The sequence below is a fragment of the Anthonomus grandis genome, chromosome 6 (genome assembly GCF_022605725.1).
Source record: "Anthonomus grandis grandis chromosome 6, icAntGran1.3, whole genome shotgun sequence".
NCBI classification, from domain to species: domain Eukaryota; kingdom Metazoa; phylum Arthropoda; class Insecta; order Coleoptera; family Curculionidae; genus Anthonomus; species Anthonomus grandis.
In genome coordinates this window covers 8,453,176-8,469,662 of record NC_065551.1, presented here as the reverse complement: position 1 = coordinate 8,469,662, position 16,487 = coordinate 8,453,176, and the positions used below count along the sequence as shown (strand labels likewise).

General features: G+C 32.3%; 2 protein-coding genes across 4 annotated transcripts in view; one reads left to right on the top strand and one right to left on the bottom strand.

Moving 5' to 3' along the window:
* Positions 1-9,565: 9,565 nt before the first annotated feature.
* LOC126737986 (anaphase-promoting complex subunit 15-like) overlaps positions 9,566-16,487 on the top strand; it is an 87,397-nt gene continuing 80,475 nt past the window's right edge. The window contains exons 1-3 of one of the 3 annotated variants that reach the window (XM_050443138.1): positions 9,586-9,908; positions 14,652-14,711; positions 14,815-15,281. In XM_050443138.1, coding sequence (XP_050299095.1) covers positions 9,786-9,908; positions 14,652-14,711; positions 14,815-14,931 — 300 coding nt within the window. In that variant the 5' untranslated portion in view covers positions 9,586-9,785 and the 3' untranslated portion in view covers positions 14,932-15,281. Of the gene's footprint in view, positions 9,909-14,651; positions 14,712-14,814; positions 15,282-16,487 lie in introns of those variants that run through there. The other 2 variants (XM_050443140.1, XM_050443139.1) reach the window with 2 other exon arrangements.
* Positions 15,548-16,487, bottom strand: part of LOC126737983 (CD2 antigen cytoplasmic tail-binding protein 2 homolog) — a 113,441-nt gene continuing 112,501 nt past the window's right edge. Inside the window, exon 6 of the mRNA XM_050443131.1 lies at positions 15,548-15,968. Coding sequence (XP_050299088.1) covers positions 15,718-15,968 — 251 coding nt within the window. The 3' untranslated portion in view covers positions 15,548-15,717. The remainder of the gene's footprint in view (positions 15,969-16,487) is intronic.

The following is a 16,487-nucleotide window of genomic DNA, read 5'->3' as shown; positions in this document are numbered from 1 at the left end:
ATTAAAATTTTCTAGTAAAATATTCAAGTTTAAAATATAGATTAAAATGGCTCAACTTTCGTTTAGCTGTCAGTTATGTAAGAAATTTTGGTTTATTTAGTGATTAGAAGTGTCCCTTAAACAAAATCTACAATTTCTATTAATTCTATCTATTCTACAAAAACATTTTCTATTTTTCAACTTTAGAATAACTGAAATCAGTTATATAAGAAAATGTCGTTTATTTAGTATTTGGAAGTTTCCATTAAACAAAAACTACCAACATTTTATTTCTGCGGAAGTGAATCCATCATTTACAATTTCCTTTTTTTTGTGGAAACGCATCATTTTTTTGCTAATAGGTAACTGATTTCAGCTAAACAAAAGTTCAGCCAGTTGGGTTGGTTTGGTTTAGTTGAGTTGGGTGGGAGTGAGACATAACGAAGGCACTTTGGGTTTGGTTGTATTTGAGTGAAAATAAATATTATATAAAACCAAATGATTTATGAATTCCACAGTGCATTTCCGCAGTGTTTTTAGCATATTTACATTTAAAAAAATATCTAAAAAATAAATTAAAAACATCTATTCATGTAACTTATTTCATTTATTCTAAAGTCACAAAATTGTAAATGATCTAATGTGTATGTATTTAATTTGAAATAATACACAGCCTTAATTTACGAGAGTATATTTTCGACTGGCCTGAGATACAATAAATTCCGTCAATGCCGTCGGTTTCGAGCCGGCAAAGAAAAGGTAACAATATGGAACACCCTCCCCCAATACCAAAAAAAAAAAAAAACATCAACCAGTCAAACATCAAACCTACCATCAAAACGTCTTCTAAACTAAGACACTTGCAAACGATCCGGCATTTTAATTTTGCTACGTCTACGCAACACACGTGTACCCGAATCACTTTCTAAATCAGATTAATTACTATCTGATAAAACCACCACTTCATCTTCACTAGAGCTAAAACTATTATTATCAATCGGGGTAGATCTTGGAATTATGGTTGTATTTGTCTTATTATGTTCAGGCTGAAATGTTACATAACGTTTTTTTTAACTAGCTGAGGTGCATCTTCCATTTTATTCCATCATCTACCTCTATTACGTAAGTTCTTCGACCAAGAATATCTTGAACAACCCCTTGACACCACTTACTTTTGTCTGCATTTGGACGATAATCTTAAGCCCACACTTTTTCTCCAATACAAAATGATATGTCTCGAACCTTTTTAAAAATTTTTTCCATTTTATGCTGTTTATTTTTAATTACATTTTCGGTGGAAAGAAGCAATAAGTCAAATCTAGTGCGTAAAGAGCGACCAAAAATAATTTTGGATGGACATTCTTGAGTGGTTGTTTGAGGCGTATTGCGATATTGAAAAAGAAACGTATCTAAAATAAGTTGCAGATCAGTTTTATGATCTTTGTAACCTTTAATAAGCGCTGTTTTTAAAATTTTAACACCGGACTCCGCCAATCCATTAGTCTCTGGATGAAAAGGAGCACCCGTCTTGTGGATAATACCCAAACTCTCTAGAAAAAAACTAAATTCAACAGACATAAAAGTTTGTGCATTATCTGTAGCTATTTCTTTGGGCAATCCAAACTGAGAAAATAACTTTCTTAGAATTTGTATTGTTTTAGAAGAAAACAAATTTTGCACAATAAAACATTCCAACCATTTGGACGTGGCGTCTTCAACAACTAAAAATGTTTTATTAAACAATGGGCCAAAAAAATCTACATGCAAACGAGTCCAGGCATTTTTAGGGCAATCCCACATTATCAAAGAAGGTTTAGGTGAATTATCCGCATACATTGAACAAATTTTACATCGCCGAGCAATATTTTCGATAGCCTCGTCGATTTTTGGCCACCATACGTATGAGCGAGCTAAAGCCTTCATTTTGACAATGCCAATGTGGGTTAAGTGTAGCTCTTCCAAAATACTCGTTTGAAAACTTGAAGGTACAATTAAACGATACCCCCACATTAAACAACCGTGTTCAATAGATACTTCGTTTTTTCTTATAAAAAATGGCTTAAGGTCTACAGAAGGACAAGTTTTAGGCCAGCCATTTTTAATATAAAAAACAACTTTGCTAAGGATTGGATCTTTACCAGTTTACTCTTTAATTTTCAAAAAATTTACTGGAAAATCAGAATTTTGAATATAATTTAAATATGACACTTTATCATTGTCACTTGATGAAAACACAATGGAACTACTATTATAATAATAGTGAATATTTTCAACACTAGTTTCTAGTCGAGATAAAAAATCCGAGTAATTCTTTTTTGTGTTGACGTATTTAATTTCAAAATTAAATGATGATAAAATATACGCCCACCTTTGTAGGCGATTCGCTGCAAAAACCGGTAGCCCTTTTTTATCTTCAAAAATGGCTAAAAAGGGCTTGTGCTTGTATACAAGGTAAATTTTGTCCCATACAAAAATTGAAAATTTTTTTTTATTCCAAAAATGATGGCTAGAGCCTCTTTTTCAATTTGTGAAAAACCTAATTCGCTTTTACTTAATAATCTGGAAGCAAAAGCGATTGGCCTCTCAGAACCGTCTGGATAAAAATGACTAATAATCACTCCAAGCACCACACTACAAGCATCCACCAAGAGTTTAATGGGTATTTTGGGATCAAATCGAGCCAAAACCGATGGAGAAATTAACATTTCCTTGATTTTAGAAAAACTATTTTGACATTCTGTACACCATTCCCAAGGAATGTTTTTTTTTAACAAATTATATAAGGGGAAGAGAATTGTTGATGCATTTGGTAAAAATTTTACATAATAATTTACCCCCCTAAAAATGATTTCAATTCTGTAATATTTGAAGGATTTTTAGTTTTAATGACGACATATACTCTTTCATGGGTTTTATGTAGCCCAAACTTATCGATTCGATGGCCCATGTACGTCAAAGAGTCTTGCATAAAGCTGCATTTGTTTCTTTTTTTACTTTAAGGCCGCATTCACTTAATTTTGTAAAAACCCGTTCTAACCTCTCTAAATGTTCAAGGTAATTTTTTCCCGTCATTAGAATATCATCAAGAAATGCTATAACGCCCGGTATCCCGTTAAATAATTGTAAACTTGAACTATGGAGGGTGCACAATGAATGCCAAAGGGTAGCCTCTGATAGGAAAATAAACCTCTAGAATTTGCTGGTATGCCTCCGACAAATCGATTTTTGAAAATTTTATACCGCCTTCCAGCCGACTAAATAAATATTCTATTCGCGAAAGCGGAAACTGTTGAAATTCCAGTTGTGGATTCAAGGTTACCTTAAAATCTCCACAAATTCTTAGACCACCATTTTTCTTCAATATGGGAACAATAGGGGTGGCCCATTTAGAAAATTCTGTCGGAATTAATACCTTATTTTTAATTAAACGATCTAATTCTTTGTCAATTTTTGGCTTAAGCGCGATTGGAACAGGACGTGGTTTAAAAAATCGCGGAATAGCATTTTCCTTTAACTTAAGGGTTACTTTAAACTTGTTGAAAGTGCCCAGAGTACCATCAAAAATTTGACCAACATGTTTTAATAAATATTGAAGCTTGGTCTCCGAATTTACGTATAACAACCTATTACTATTGTTACTATCTATTTTACATAAACCAATGTTCAACATTTTTAAGCCGTTACGACCTATTAATGGAGGTCCTCCATTTTTAATGACATATGTTTTTAAATTTTTTTTTTTTTTAATGGTAAACAAGCACAAGAGGAAAGTCCTATGTCACTCTTGAAGTGGTGCTTGCGCGAAAATATTTGTGGGCATCTATCTTGAATCGCTGCAGGTTGTATGCGTCGGGAAATATGTGAGGTGGAAGCCCGTTCCACAAAGAGGATGTTCTCCAGATGAATGAGTCCCGATACAGCGACGTCCTTGGGGTAGGCAGGTGGACTCGATGTTGATGAGCCGCAACTGCTAGACGCGTCCTTCTTGCCAGAACAGCCCTGGGTGGAATCAGGCCTGCCAGCTCAGAGGAGCACTTACCGTGATAATAACGGTAGAATAAACAGAGATCAGCCACCTTTCTCCTGTGCTCCAGACTATCCAGACTCTTTGTCAGTTCTGGTTTGTCGATAAGACGAATAGCTCTCTTCTGTATAGAATCTAGCAGCTTTAAACTATGCTTGGGTGCAGAGCTCCAGACATGCGAGCAATACTCGAGGGAAGGGCGTATTTGAGCCTTATAAAGAGTCAGCAACTGTTTTGGTGTATACAGTTTTTTCGTTTTGAAAAGCACTCCGAGTTTTTTGGAAGCTGCCCTAGCGATCTCGGCAACGTGGTCATGTCAGGACACACTGTTGGTGACTTCGACTCCTAGAAGATGTAAAGATGATTTCATTGGCAATGTTTTCCCTGCCATAACCAGCTCCGGGCCATCAACGTTAGTCTTAATCGTAAATACTGCAGCCTGCGTTTTTTTAGCGTTAAAATTGACCAGATTGTTACCGCCCCACTCCAAGATTGCTCTAATATCGTTGTTTGTTGAAGCTACCTGTTGCTGCCTAAGATTCTGAGAAATTGCGGCTGTCGTTGGTTTGGCAGACTTAAATGTGGAAATAAGTGTGCTATCGTCCGCAAAGCTGTAGATTGGATTGACAGTGGTTCCTAGCAAATCGTTGATATATATCAAGAAAAGGGTGGGGGATAGAATGCATCCTTGAGGGACTCCAGCGTTAATGTTAAATTTGTCGGAGAGGTGTCCATCAACGGCTACTTGGATTGTTCGTTGTTAAAGAAAACTTTTGATCCAATTCAATAATGAGTTTTGTATGCCGATTGAGGAGAGCTTGGTTAGTAGCCCTCATGCCACACTCTGTCAAATGCCTTGGAAATGTCAAGACATTTAACACGACGGCGACTGAGCGGGACTCGCCATGCTTCTCCATGGCCTCCGTCCACAAGTGTGTGACGTAAGCCAGAAGATCGCCGGTGGATCTAAGCTTTCGGAAGCCGTATTGATGATCGCTGATTAGTCCAGATGATTCCAGATATCTTAACAGTTGTTGGTTGACTGCTTTCTCCATAATCTTCGATATTACTGGAACTAGTGCAATCGGGCGGTAATTGGACGGCATCGTCTTCTTACCCTTTTTGGGTACAGCTTGCACTTGAGCAGTTTTCCAGCTTGTTGGAAATGAGCCCTGTTTATACGATGCCGTGAACAGTCTACATAAGGGAGGAGTCAATTCGTCTGCACAACGTTTTAGTACTAGGGCTGGATTAAGATAACCTAAGGGGTTAAATGATACACCCACATAATCTTTAAGAGACAGATCATTACAAATGAAATCATATTTTGTAAAATAATGTTTATACAAATTTTCAGAAATAGCCGCATGAGCAAATCCGGAATCAATTTTAAAGTCAAATTGTAAACCGTCAATTAATAGCTTAATAATTATAGGCCTTTCGTTACCTTTAGAATTATAACGCAACTTATTATAATATGATGAAGAATCCTGCAAAGAATTACTCTTAATGTTAAAGCACATCTCGTCATTCTCATCAGATGAGTCTTGCAAAAGGTTTTCTTGCAAAAAATTATGACCGGATACCTTCTTGCACATAGGTGCCAAATGGCCTTTGATTCCACATTTGTGAAAGAAACAGCTACGATAAGCACAGTTAGAAAAAACGTAATTTGCACGCCCACACACCGAACATTTTGGGAGAGCCCCTTTTTCTTGGTGGTCTCTTTTAACAGTATATTTAGATTTTGACTTACCCCGATTTTGACGAGAGGTATCTGGATTTTGATTATAATATATTTCCTCTAGTTCTGTTTTAATCGGGGCCTGAGACTCCTTGGATGCGCGCTTTTCATGATCAGCGACCGCAGACTCCTTTGCCAAAGCAATTTTTTCCATAAACTGAAACGTACAGTCCCTACTGATGGCATTTTCTTCAAACAAGCGATCGGAAAAACGCACGTCATTAATACTAATCGCAAAAATATCTCTCATTAGCGTACTGAGAGTTATTGTAGCCTCAAATCCGCAATTACTCACTAAATTTTTCACACGAGCTGCTCAATCACACACTTTTTCACCGGGCTCTCTTTGAGCAGAGTAAAATTTACTTCTCTCCGAAAAATAGGATCGCACTGGAGCAAAATGCTTTAATAACAATTTATCCAAATCTTGGAATTTCACTTCCGGTGGCGTTTTCGGTATACACAAATTTAGTAACAACACGTAACAATCTTCATTTAATGTATTTAGAAGAGTCGCACGCATTTTGTCGTCCTCCGTTATACCATTTGCCACGAAAAACTGTTTTAGCCGCTCGGAAAATATCGCGTAATCCGACTTTTCCGGATCAAACGTACTTAAATTTCCGAGAAAAGATGACATTTTCACCGACTACTTTTAACAATTTAGGTCCGTAAGATCGACTGCGCCAATGATGTGTATGTATTTAATTTGAAATAATACACAACCTTAATTTACGAGAGTATATTTTCGACTGGCCTGAGATACAATAAATTCCGTAAATGCCGTCGGTTTCGAGCCGGCAAAAAAAAGATAACAAATAATAATACAGCTATGCGGTGTAATGTAAATAAACAACAGATATGGAACATGATCAATGCATTTCCGCAGAAAAATTTTGGTAGTTTTTGCTTAATTGATACTACCAAATATTAAATAAACCATATTTTTTTATTTAACTGATTTCAATTATTGTAAACTTCGGAAAATGGACAGGACACATTTCCGCAGGAATTTTTTTTTCAGAAAATTCTATGATCATTTATCATTTGAAGCTAAAAATGTAATATTTTCTTTAATAGTAGATTTTAGCTAAACGAAATTTGAACCATTAAAATTACAAAATTCCAACAATCACAACATACAAACATTAAGTATTTAATTAAAATGTCACAAACGATAATTTATTGAATAATTCAACAGCTAGGTATTACTAAGCTAAACTCTGGTCGACTTTGGCACCTTGATAGACGGCAGTACGGCACTAAGATGGTACAATACTGCTGCGGTGTCTAGTTTGGTAGTTGTGAATATCACTGTATACATCTTGTTATCTTCTAGCATGAAGAACACATTTCATGATGTAAACTGCCGGCAAGGTTGCAAAGCAATTAAGTTTTATGAATGCTGACCTGCAATCATCCCTAAGAGATTCTCTTAGCAATTTTTTTCAAGTAAATGCTACCAGAGATAGAAGTTTGATATCCTAGTAGTACCAGCCGATCATCGCGGTCCCAACAGATAGTCTACCTGTCCACGCTACATCCTCGATTATCAGCATCTGTACCACGATAAGAGAGATTTCATTATCATTTTTGTTCATCTCATGGTATTGCTCTTTTGCAGGGTAATTTTTTACAAAGAATACATACAATACAATCCCAGGTCGACTTCTTCGCTGCAAATTTATCAATCATTGTTTTACTGAGTAATTTATATTATTTTTATATTAAAATAGATTGCTAGCTAAATGCGAAAACTATAGTTCACTTTTCATAATTTTCAATAGAGTTAGACTAGTGATAAATTACGATTTTGGCGGAGCTCACGCATTACATTACGTACGGTACCTACTGAACTCGTACAGTTTTTGGCCCAATTTTGCAGATTGCCATCAAATAGTTGTGTGCACATGGATGAAACTTGTATGGTGAAAATCGGAATCGTATATCGGCCATCTTGCTTGGCAAAATTGACAGGGAGCTGACAGACAGTTGTTGACATTGACTGATAGAACATCATTTGTCATTGTCTTACCATTTGAGTTTGTTTTTCATTTCAATGAATGCCAGCGTAGGTTGAGTTTACTGTTTGTTTTAAGGATGTTATTTTAAATTCATGACTTTTTTTCTAAAAAGTTCTCTTTCAATATTGGGAGTAGTGTTTTAATTAATTTGCGGCAAGTAATTCCATGTTTCTGGTAAGAAAATCTGATTTTATTTATTACTATTATGTTTTTGTATTGTCAATCTTGAGTCTTTAATAAAATCAAATTCAGTTGATTTCAATGAAGAAGTTTCACTTTTCAAGTATTTAATTTTTAACTTGATTATTATAAATACATATTACAAAATCTCTGGCCTCTCATTTTCTATTCAACAATTAAAAATTGATTGAAATTTTCTTGACCTTGATATAAGAGTATGTATATTTTAAATGTTTCTGAGAAACAGTAATAAAAGATTTTTTAATTTCCTTTAGTTCATATTACAAGAAAAACATGGAGAGGGATATGCAATGTAAATATTATTAAGACTTTGAGCTATAGAATTTCTTCTGATCAGTTCTCCACAAATTTTAATAATGCTGATACCCCTGGCTTTACACTACAATACATATTTATTTAAACATTTATTTTGTCTTTTTTTACATGAATCATTTAGTAAATTGATTTGTAAGGTTTGCACTGTCTATTTTTTTATTTTATTTCCTGCTCGTACCATACCACTTCCTGTGTTCACTGAGACAAGACATAGGTATAGCGGCTAAGAGACCTGAGCACCCGGAATGGATCAGAATTAATGTTTTTCTTACAACATGTTTTTTTAAGAGTTTCTTTTTATTTTCTGTAAACATCTGTCCTCGAATTAAGTTTTTAGTAATATTATAGTTCCAAGATATGTTGTTAGTATTATAAGAGACCAACAAATATATTCTATGTAAGTGATATATGTTTATACTAAAAAGTTGTTTTCATTTTGAAAGAGTTTATTTTGTTTTGTCGATGGATATATTGTTTCTTTCGATAATACTCTATAATAAATTAATTTTAAAAATTAATATGTATATTATAATTTAAATAATTTTAAAATCTGTTTAATTTTTCTTTAGGAAACAGACACAAGTACATATTAAATAAGAATAATTCATCCTCTATTGACTCTGTGTTAATAAAATGAGGATATTATTAACCTAATGGGAATGCCTTTAGATGTATTATGAGAAAATAGCACAAAAATATTGACCTTTTCTAATCTGTATAAAATTAGGGTAGTTCAGAGCTAACAAAATAATTTTAAACATTTTTAGATTAATTCTAATTTATATAATGTCTGTTATAATGAATTATTGAATATTATGTATATCATTTTAAGTATTTTTTTTTCCAGGAAAATTAAATAATAAATGTATTAAAGCAAAAAAAAACATTGTTTTATTTCCATTTGTCCAATTGGTGATGTGTCGTACACTATTGTTAGTACACTTTCGTAGATTATTGCAGTAAATTAACCTATTTAGATATGTAAAATAAAGCTGAAAAGTTTTATTTTTGTTCAGATCAATATCTGATGCTAACACCTAAACAAAAAGGCTCTTTTCTCTATGAGTAACCTTTTTGATTAGGCGTTTGCTTTAGATATTAGGATTAAATGATAAGATTATCAGATTAAATAGAATGTGATTTCCCGCCATAATTTGGCCACGCCTTTCTACCATTTCGATTGGTCCAATTAGACACGTCAAACTGTCAAGTTAGTTACAACAGTTTCCGCTGCCAAGCGAGAGGCCGCTAGCTGATTTGTCAGAAGAATTTCTTTCAGTTTGTATGCAACCACCACTTCTCTATATATTTGTGTTCTGTGGTTGTGTGTAGAAGCCCTAACAAACAAAAATCGTTATATGTGATGGATAACAAATTACAGTCATAACACTAACATAACCTAACATTTTCATGTCTGTGTTTGTAATTGATGTTCTGTGATTGAAATAAAAACCCTACAGTCCATTCAATAATTTAATAATATAAACAAAATTGAACTATGAGTTTGCCTTTTTTTCCGAAGTGTTTACCTAAAATGACCGATCGAGCGTGGTTTGATGTGGATCAACCCTGTGCTCATGAGGATGAGGTATTGCAGCTGGAAAAGGAACACCAAGACTGGGTATATAATATTTCAATTTATTACAGGGTATTCGCTTAGAAGTGTAGCATGTATTCATATTATATTTTAGAATAGAGTAGAGTAGTTAATTCGTGTTATCAAAATACAAATTTTTTACATGACATGTCAATAGTACAATGTAACTATTTTACATTGTACAATTTTTGGTTTAATTACAGAATCTTAAAAGCCTAGTAAAGACTAGATACTTCTTGAGATCAAACAAAAATTATTCCTCAACAGAATAAAATCTATGGTCAATTAAAAGGTTTTTGCACTTATGTCGAAGCATTTTCATATTCTCAATACAACCAACTACACTTCATGGCAAGTGGTCATACATTTTAATGTCCATATAAATAATGGAGTCCTTTATCTAACTAAAGTGAGGAACAGGTATACATAAATCTGGCATATTTGATAAGTTCTGGCATTTGAGAAGTTAGAAAGATATTAATGAACAATACACACTAACCAATTTTAACCAAAGCATTTTGGTTTTTACCAATTTCTGATTGGTATTTACCAAAATGTTTAGGTGCTGTTGGTTTGTAAAAAGTCACATCATCAATCTACTGTCAATATTGTCACCAACATTAACGGTAAATACCCAACTGCCTAGTAGTTTTTCATTTTTGGTTAAATGGTTATTTGCAATGCCAAAACATCCTTAAGAAAAAAAAAAAGTCTGAATTTATATACATTGTACTCCATTAGCCGAAGTTCTGTTGAAGGCACTTTATTAGAAGGAGAATTTATTTCAAAGCTTTATTTCAGAATAAAGTCACTGCCATAAATATTTTAAAACCAACATGAAATTTTCATTAAAAAAAATATAAGTCTTATTCTTGGATTAGCAATATTGGCATTACAAATAGAGTTGGTCATCATGGATCAAATTAATGTAACAAAAAATACTTCCAAAACAACAAAACATAGATCCTAAATAATGTCCAAATAAACAAAATTAGAAATTATAGGAACTACAAATACAAGAGATTAGGAAATATCAATATTTATAAAGGAATATTATGTAAGAAATGAGAATGCAGTACACAAAATATAGTTGTTTTTGTTTATTATTTATAATCAATAAACACTGGTTAAACCAAAATGTTTACACCAAAAAGTAGTTGTTTGGTGTGAAAAAAAAAGTATAACTGGTTACTGTTGAGTAGGAAGTAGCAAAAAGAGTTGGTAGGGTAAGGATTTTATTTTCAATGAATAGTGGTTTGCATTGCATGGATGTATTGAACACACTGACCAAACAGCTCTTTTTTATAGAACAAAGGAGGATTGAAAAAGATATTGGGTACAGAAACCCCAGAATGGAATACAGTTTCTTAAATGTGATTCCACCAAGACAAAATAACTAGGCCTTCCAATAATGCAACCAAGTTCCCTTGCAGTTACCTTCATGCTATACCGAGTTTAGAGTCATACGCAATTAAGAGTCAAATATCAACCTGTAATCTATGTTCAAACCCAGATATTTAGAATCTTCAAAATTTGAGTTTCAATTGATCATTGATCACACTCATCTTGATAGGTTAGGAGCTAGTTGATTAGCATCACACAAACCCTTAATCCTTTGAATGTCAAAAGCAATAATATTTTGCAAGAACTCTGCTAAGACAATAATAAAGATTTTGCTCTGTTTATATCTTATTTGATTTATATTTGACATAAATTATATTGAATTAAATTATAGTGAAATAGGAAGATAGCAAATTCTTTATGTGCAATCCCAAAGTTTTTTAAAAAAATGACAATTAAGTTATATACCTATAATTTGCATAATCATTGGAATTGCTTTCCTTAAACATCACTGGATCCACTTTAAACCTCCCAGGAAACATTGCTCTAACAACAAATTTTTATTAAAAGCTAAAACATAACATAATACAAACATAATTTTTTTTTTAATTTTAAACTATTGATCAATGACACAATGTCTGCAGAACAAATTGGTGGCATGAAAAAAATAATTGTTTCTCAAATTCTCAAAGACATATAAATGCAATATAAAATCTAATCAACAGAATCAGCAAACTGAGAAATGTCATTAGGACATTTATTTAATACACCAAACATAAAACTTTCAAATTGTTTGCAAATATTAGATGCCTTCCAGTGAAGTTCCAACCCACATCATTAATAGTATAAATACTTAAGAGAACAAGTGCAGTGCTATCCTTGGGGGCACTCAGGAGGGAATTCCACACCCATTGATAAAAAGTTACCAATTTTTAGACATTGACATATGTATATCAATAAGTCAAGAACCTCTAATATTGAAAGAATCTAAATCCTGACTAGTGTATTTAACAATCAAAGAGTTTCAAGTAATTGTGGTATCAAAGCAAATTTGTAAATGTGAAGCGACAAGAACAAAATCCATGTTGTCCTGGGATAATGATCCTCTATGTATATTAGAAAGCTCTGTTGTCACTTATCCATCAAGGACATTAGCAATCATTAACTGCATGAGTATAATTCTATATATTTTCTTAAGTATCAAAAAATATTAAGAGTCTTTATTATCTTTAAAAAATGCTTTGTTCCAAAAAACAGAATGTCAACATTTTTGTAAAAAACTTTATATTTATAAAAATGAAATTTACCACGTTTGGATAGGTAGATCTTTTTATGGAAAAAATATTATTTGACGTTCATCAGTAGGGTACCTACAAATGCATCTTTTAGTATGGACGGTGGAATAACATTTTGCCGAAATGAGAATTTTGAACGCAGTTAAAAAGCACAGAGGAGATTGTAGCTAATTTCGCAGAAATCTCATTTATATTCAATGTATCCGAAATATCTGTATATGCATCCCTATACATTATCAAGGATATGTATTCTTATCAACGATTTGCATACCCCATAAGCAAATCCTTGATAAGAATACAAAGATTTCAAGAACTTGGCAAAAAATCCAGCTATTGCCTACTTGTCCGTCATTCAACTGCATAATTTCTTTAAGGTCACCAGTAAATTTATTTATGCATTTCTATATACCTCCAAAAGAGCTGAGTTTTCCCAAGAGGTTTTTGTAATGTAATTTTTATAAAAATTCTCATGCACACATTTCTTGCACCTAGGTCTAAGAGCTGAGTAACATAGAAAGTTACTGGTTTTAGCAGTCGGTTATATAAAACTATTAAATGCGAAATAGATGCGATAATTGACCATCATGAGAGTTCTGACATGAAAAATCCATCCCAGCATTACCATTGGGGTAATAATTTCTATAGGGTTTTCATAATTAGTAGGACAAATTTGAAGTGGTTGTAGAGGATCTCAAAATAAGCAAGTTTACGCAATAAACCCCTATCCAAAAATCATTATCGATTTTGAGATACAGGGTGATAAAATTTTAAGAAAAAATCTTATTTTTCGGGATAAATTTGACATCCCTGTAGATGTTTTTTCTAAAAATTAGTAGGTAGTTTCTATGCATCTAGTACTATTTTTTAATATATAATATTATAAATTTTTTTATTTTACCAGTGGCAGCCATGCGGGCTAGAACCTAGTGATACTCCTAAAAACCAGTGACCTCTTTAAAAAAATGGTACGCTACTGGTTTCTTGAAATGAAAAATATTTTTCAAATTCTCATTTAATTTAGAGTAAATTTCGGCTCCCGGCTTTGTTTTCTCCCACATACCGTTTTCGCATAAAAAAAATTCAATACATTGCTCGAAATTTATTTCTCGCTAAGTTTTAAAGTTTTAGTTTAATTTTTTGTCTTCTAAAGGGTGTTCGAGTTATTTTTTAAGAATTTGGTATCAGTAGATATTTATAAAACCTAAAAATCAAAGAATTTTATTGCAAATTTTTATCTAATAATGAATAACTACTGTGAAGATTATCAAACGGTTAAAACTAAAAATGTAGATTTTAGCGAGAAACAAATTTCGAACAATGGTTATTTTTTTTTATGCAAAAACGATCTGTCGGAGAAAAAAAACCAAGAGGCTAAATTTACTCTAAATTACATGAGGATTTGAAAATTTTATTTTTGTTAAAGAGTTAACTAGGTACTAGCCCGCATGGACGCCACTGGTAAAAGAGGAAATTAAATTATGTATTAGAAAATAAATACAGGGATATCAAGTTTATCATAAAAAATATTTTTTCTTACAATTTTATTTCCCTGTATCTCAGAGTCTTAATCATTTTCGGATAGGGGTTTATGGCGCAAACTTGCTTATTTTGAGGCCCTCTACAACCCCTCCAAGTTCGTGCCACTGACTATGAAACACCCTGTATGTTGATACAATCCCAATCCAGAGAAACAAATGGCCAATTTGAGTACTGTATTGGAGACTTGTAGCATAATTCACTGATACACTATCGGAATTATTTATCATTTCAAATTATGTCACATGCACTAGAAACTGCAACATTTTCATTTTTCATTCATTTCTGTGTACTGACCATCGTTATTAATAGTCGGTCGACTAGAACGGACAGTTTTTTGACTGCCGGCTATCTGAACGTGAAGAGTCAGCTTACTTTTGTATATTTCTCATACAATATTTAATAACAAACCAAAAGAAAATTAATAAATAGAGAACTTTAATTGAATTTCATTCTTATTTACTTTTTTATAAGATCTAACCAACTCATTTCATTTTCATACTTTCCACTACCACACTACACCTCTAAGTGATTTCCCCCACTTATTATACTTGTATAATTATTTCTTTTATTAATGCTGGCATATGTTTTTTAGCTGGAAAGTATAACTAAAACTCACTCAGATATACCTCCTATTGGAAAATCTACAACAGAAGTAAGTTTATAGATTTAATCTTTATAGATCATTAGAGATAAAAATTACTATTTCAGAAAAAAAAATGTTTGACAGAGAACCTATTTATTTTGATACATTTTAGCTTACTGGAGATGATGATGATGAAGAAGAGGATGATAATGATGATGATGACGATGATGACAGTGAAAGCCATGATGACGAGGAGGAAGATGAAATTGAGATGGAAGCTGCAAACTAGGCATTTTACTTATCTTTTAAAATACTTACTTCCAATATGTGATATATGTAATTGAATGCCTCCTCAAATAGGAGTGTAACCGTTTGAAGATCAATTTTACAGAAAAAGTATCCACACAATTGACTTTACAAACTTTCTATAGCCAAGACAATGTTTTCAACAGTAAAAATGTTTTTGGGAGAATTATGTCTTGTAGGATCTTTTTCTAGTGTTAGTTATAATCTTGTTAGTGGCGATTATTTAATTTTTACCCGGTAGAATATGTATAATAAATAGATCTGGTCATTCCTTATAGTGGATAAAATTAATATAGATTATTCTTAAATAAAATACTATATATTTGAGGAGTTTCTATGAAACTTCAATTTTATGCATTTCTACTTCAGCAATTAGGAAAAAGCAAAAATTTAAATGAGTTTTATTATAACCTGATTATTTATAATTTAAATTATAATCAAATTATAAAAAACTGGCGCATTTTAATATTTCATTGAAGATCAAGTACTATTAATACAATTCAATAATTAGCAAATATTTTTATACTTACTGTGATTTACTCCTTCAGGGAAAATGTATAAAAACAAAATTGCATTTTTTTATTAAAAAAACAGCTTCGTTGCAATAAAGATCTATTAACCAACAATTTTTAAAATACACATTATATTCAAATGGATATTATAAATTATGTTTGAATAGAATCTAGCACAATCTAAGAAAATAATGATACATCTTGTACAGTAGTAATGCATTATAAATGATTACATTTATATAATAAAAGTCCTTTTCCTACTCATACAACTCAAAATCAATTCTACTTAGTGAATAAAAGTTTGAATTTTCACCGTACTTTCTGACCATAACCCCAGTTTTAAAATAGTTCTCCCTTTGCCACTTTATCATCTGTGCTGTATTTATTGGGCCCTCAATTTTCTCGTCTTCTGCTGACCATTTAAATTCCCATTCAAGCTCTAATCGCTTATCCTTCTGTTCTTTTAGAGGTTCGTGGAATGTTATTTGTGTACTTGAAGAGGGTTCATCTAAGGGAAAAAACTTGTGTTTATGTTTTTTAATAATTTTCAAAATACTTATGACAATTTAATATAGTGAGGGATCTAGAAAAAAAATTGTGAGGGAAGGGGAAAAAATCACAGCTTACAAGTTTTAAGTTAAATCTGACTTTATTTTATTTATTACTTATAGAGGGCACCAAACTAATTGCAGTTTTCTTTCTTTTTGTACTTATCGACCCTTCTTTTTGTACTTATTAATAGATTATCGACCATGTTTGCATTTTGTTAGTAAGTTAAAATAGACAGGTTTTAGCGGCGAAAGCATTGTTTCTTAAAGTTATAATGGTCAAAAGATATTTTAAAAAATAGTCCGGGCACAAAAGAGTTAGGACTATCTAAAAGAACGAAAAAAAACGTACTTGGTGCTTAGTAAAGGGAATTAATGTAAGATTTGATGAGAAATTTTGTTAAATGCACAAAACAGTTTTACCACTAACCAAAACTCTTTATTTATTTTATTCTCTACACACTCTTCGCGAGATGTGT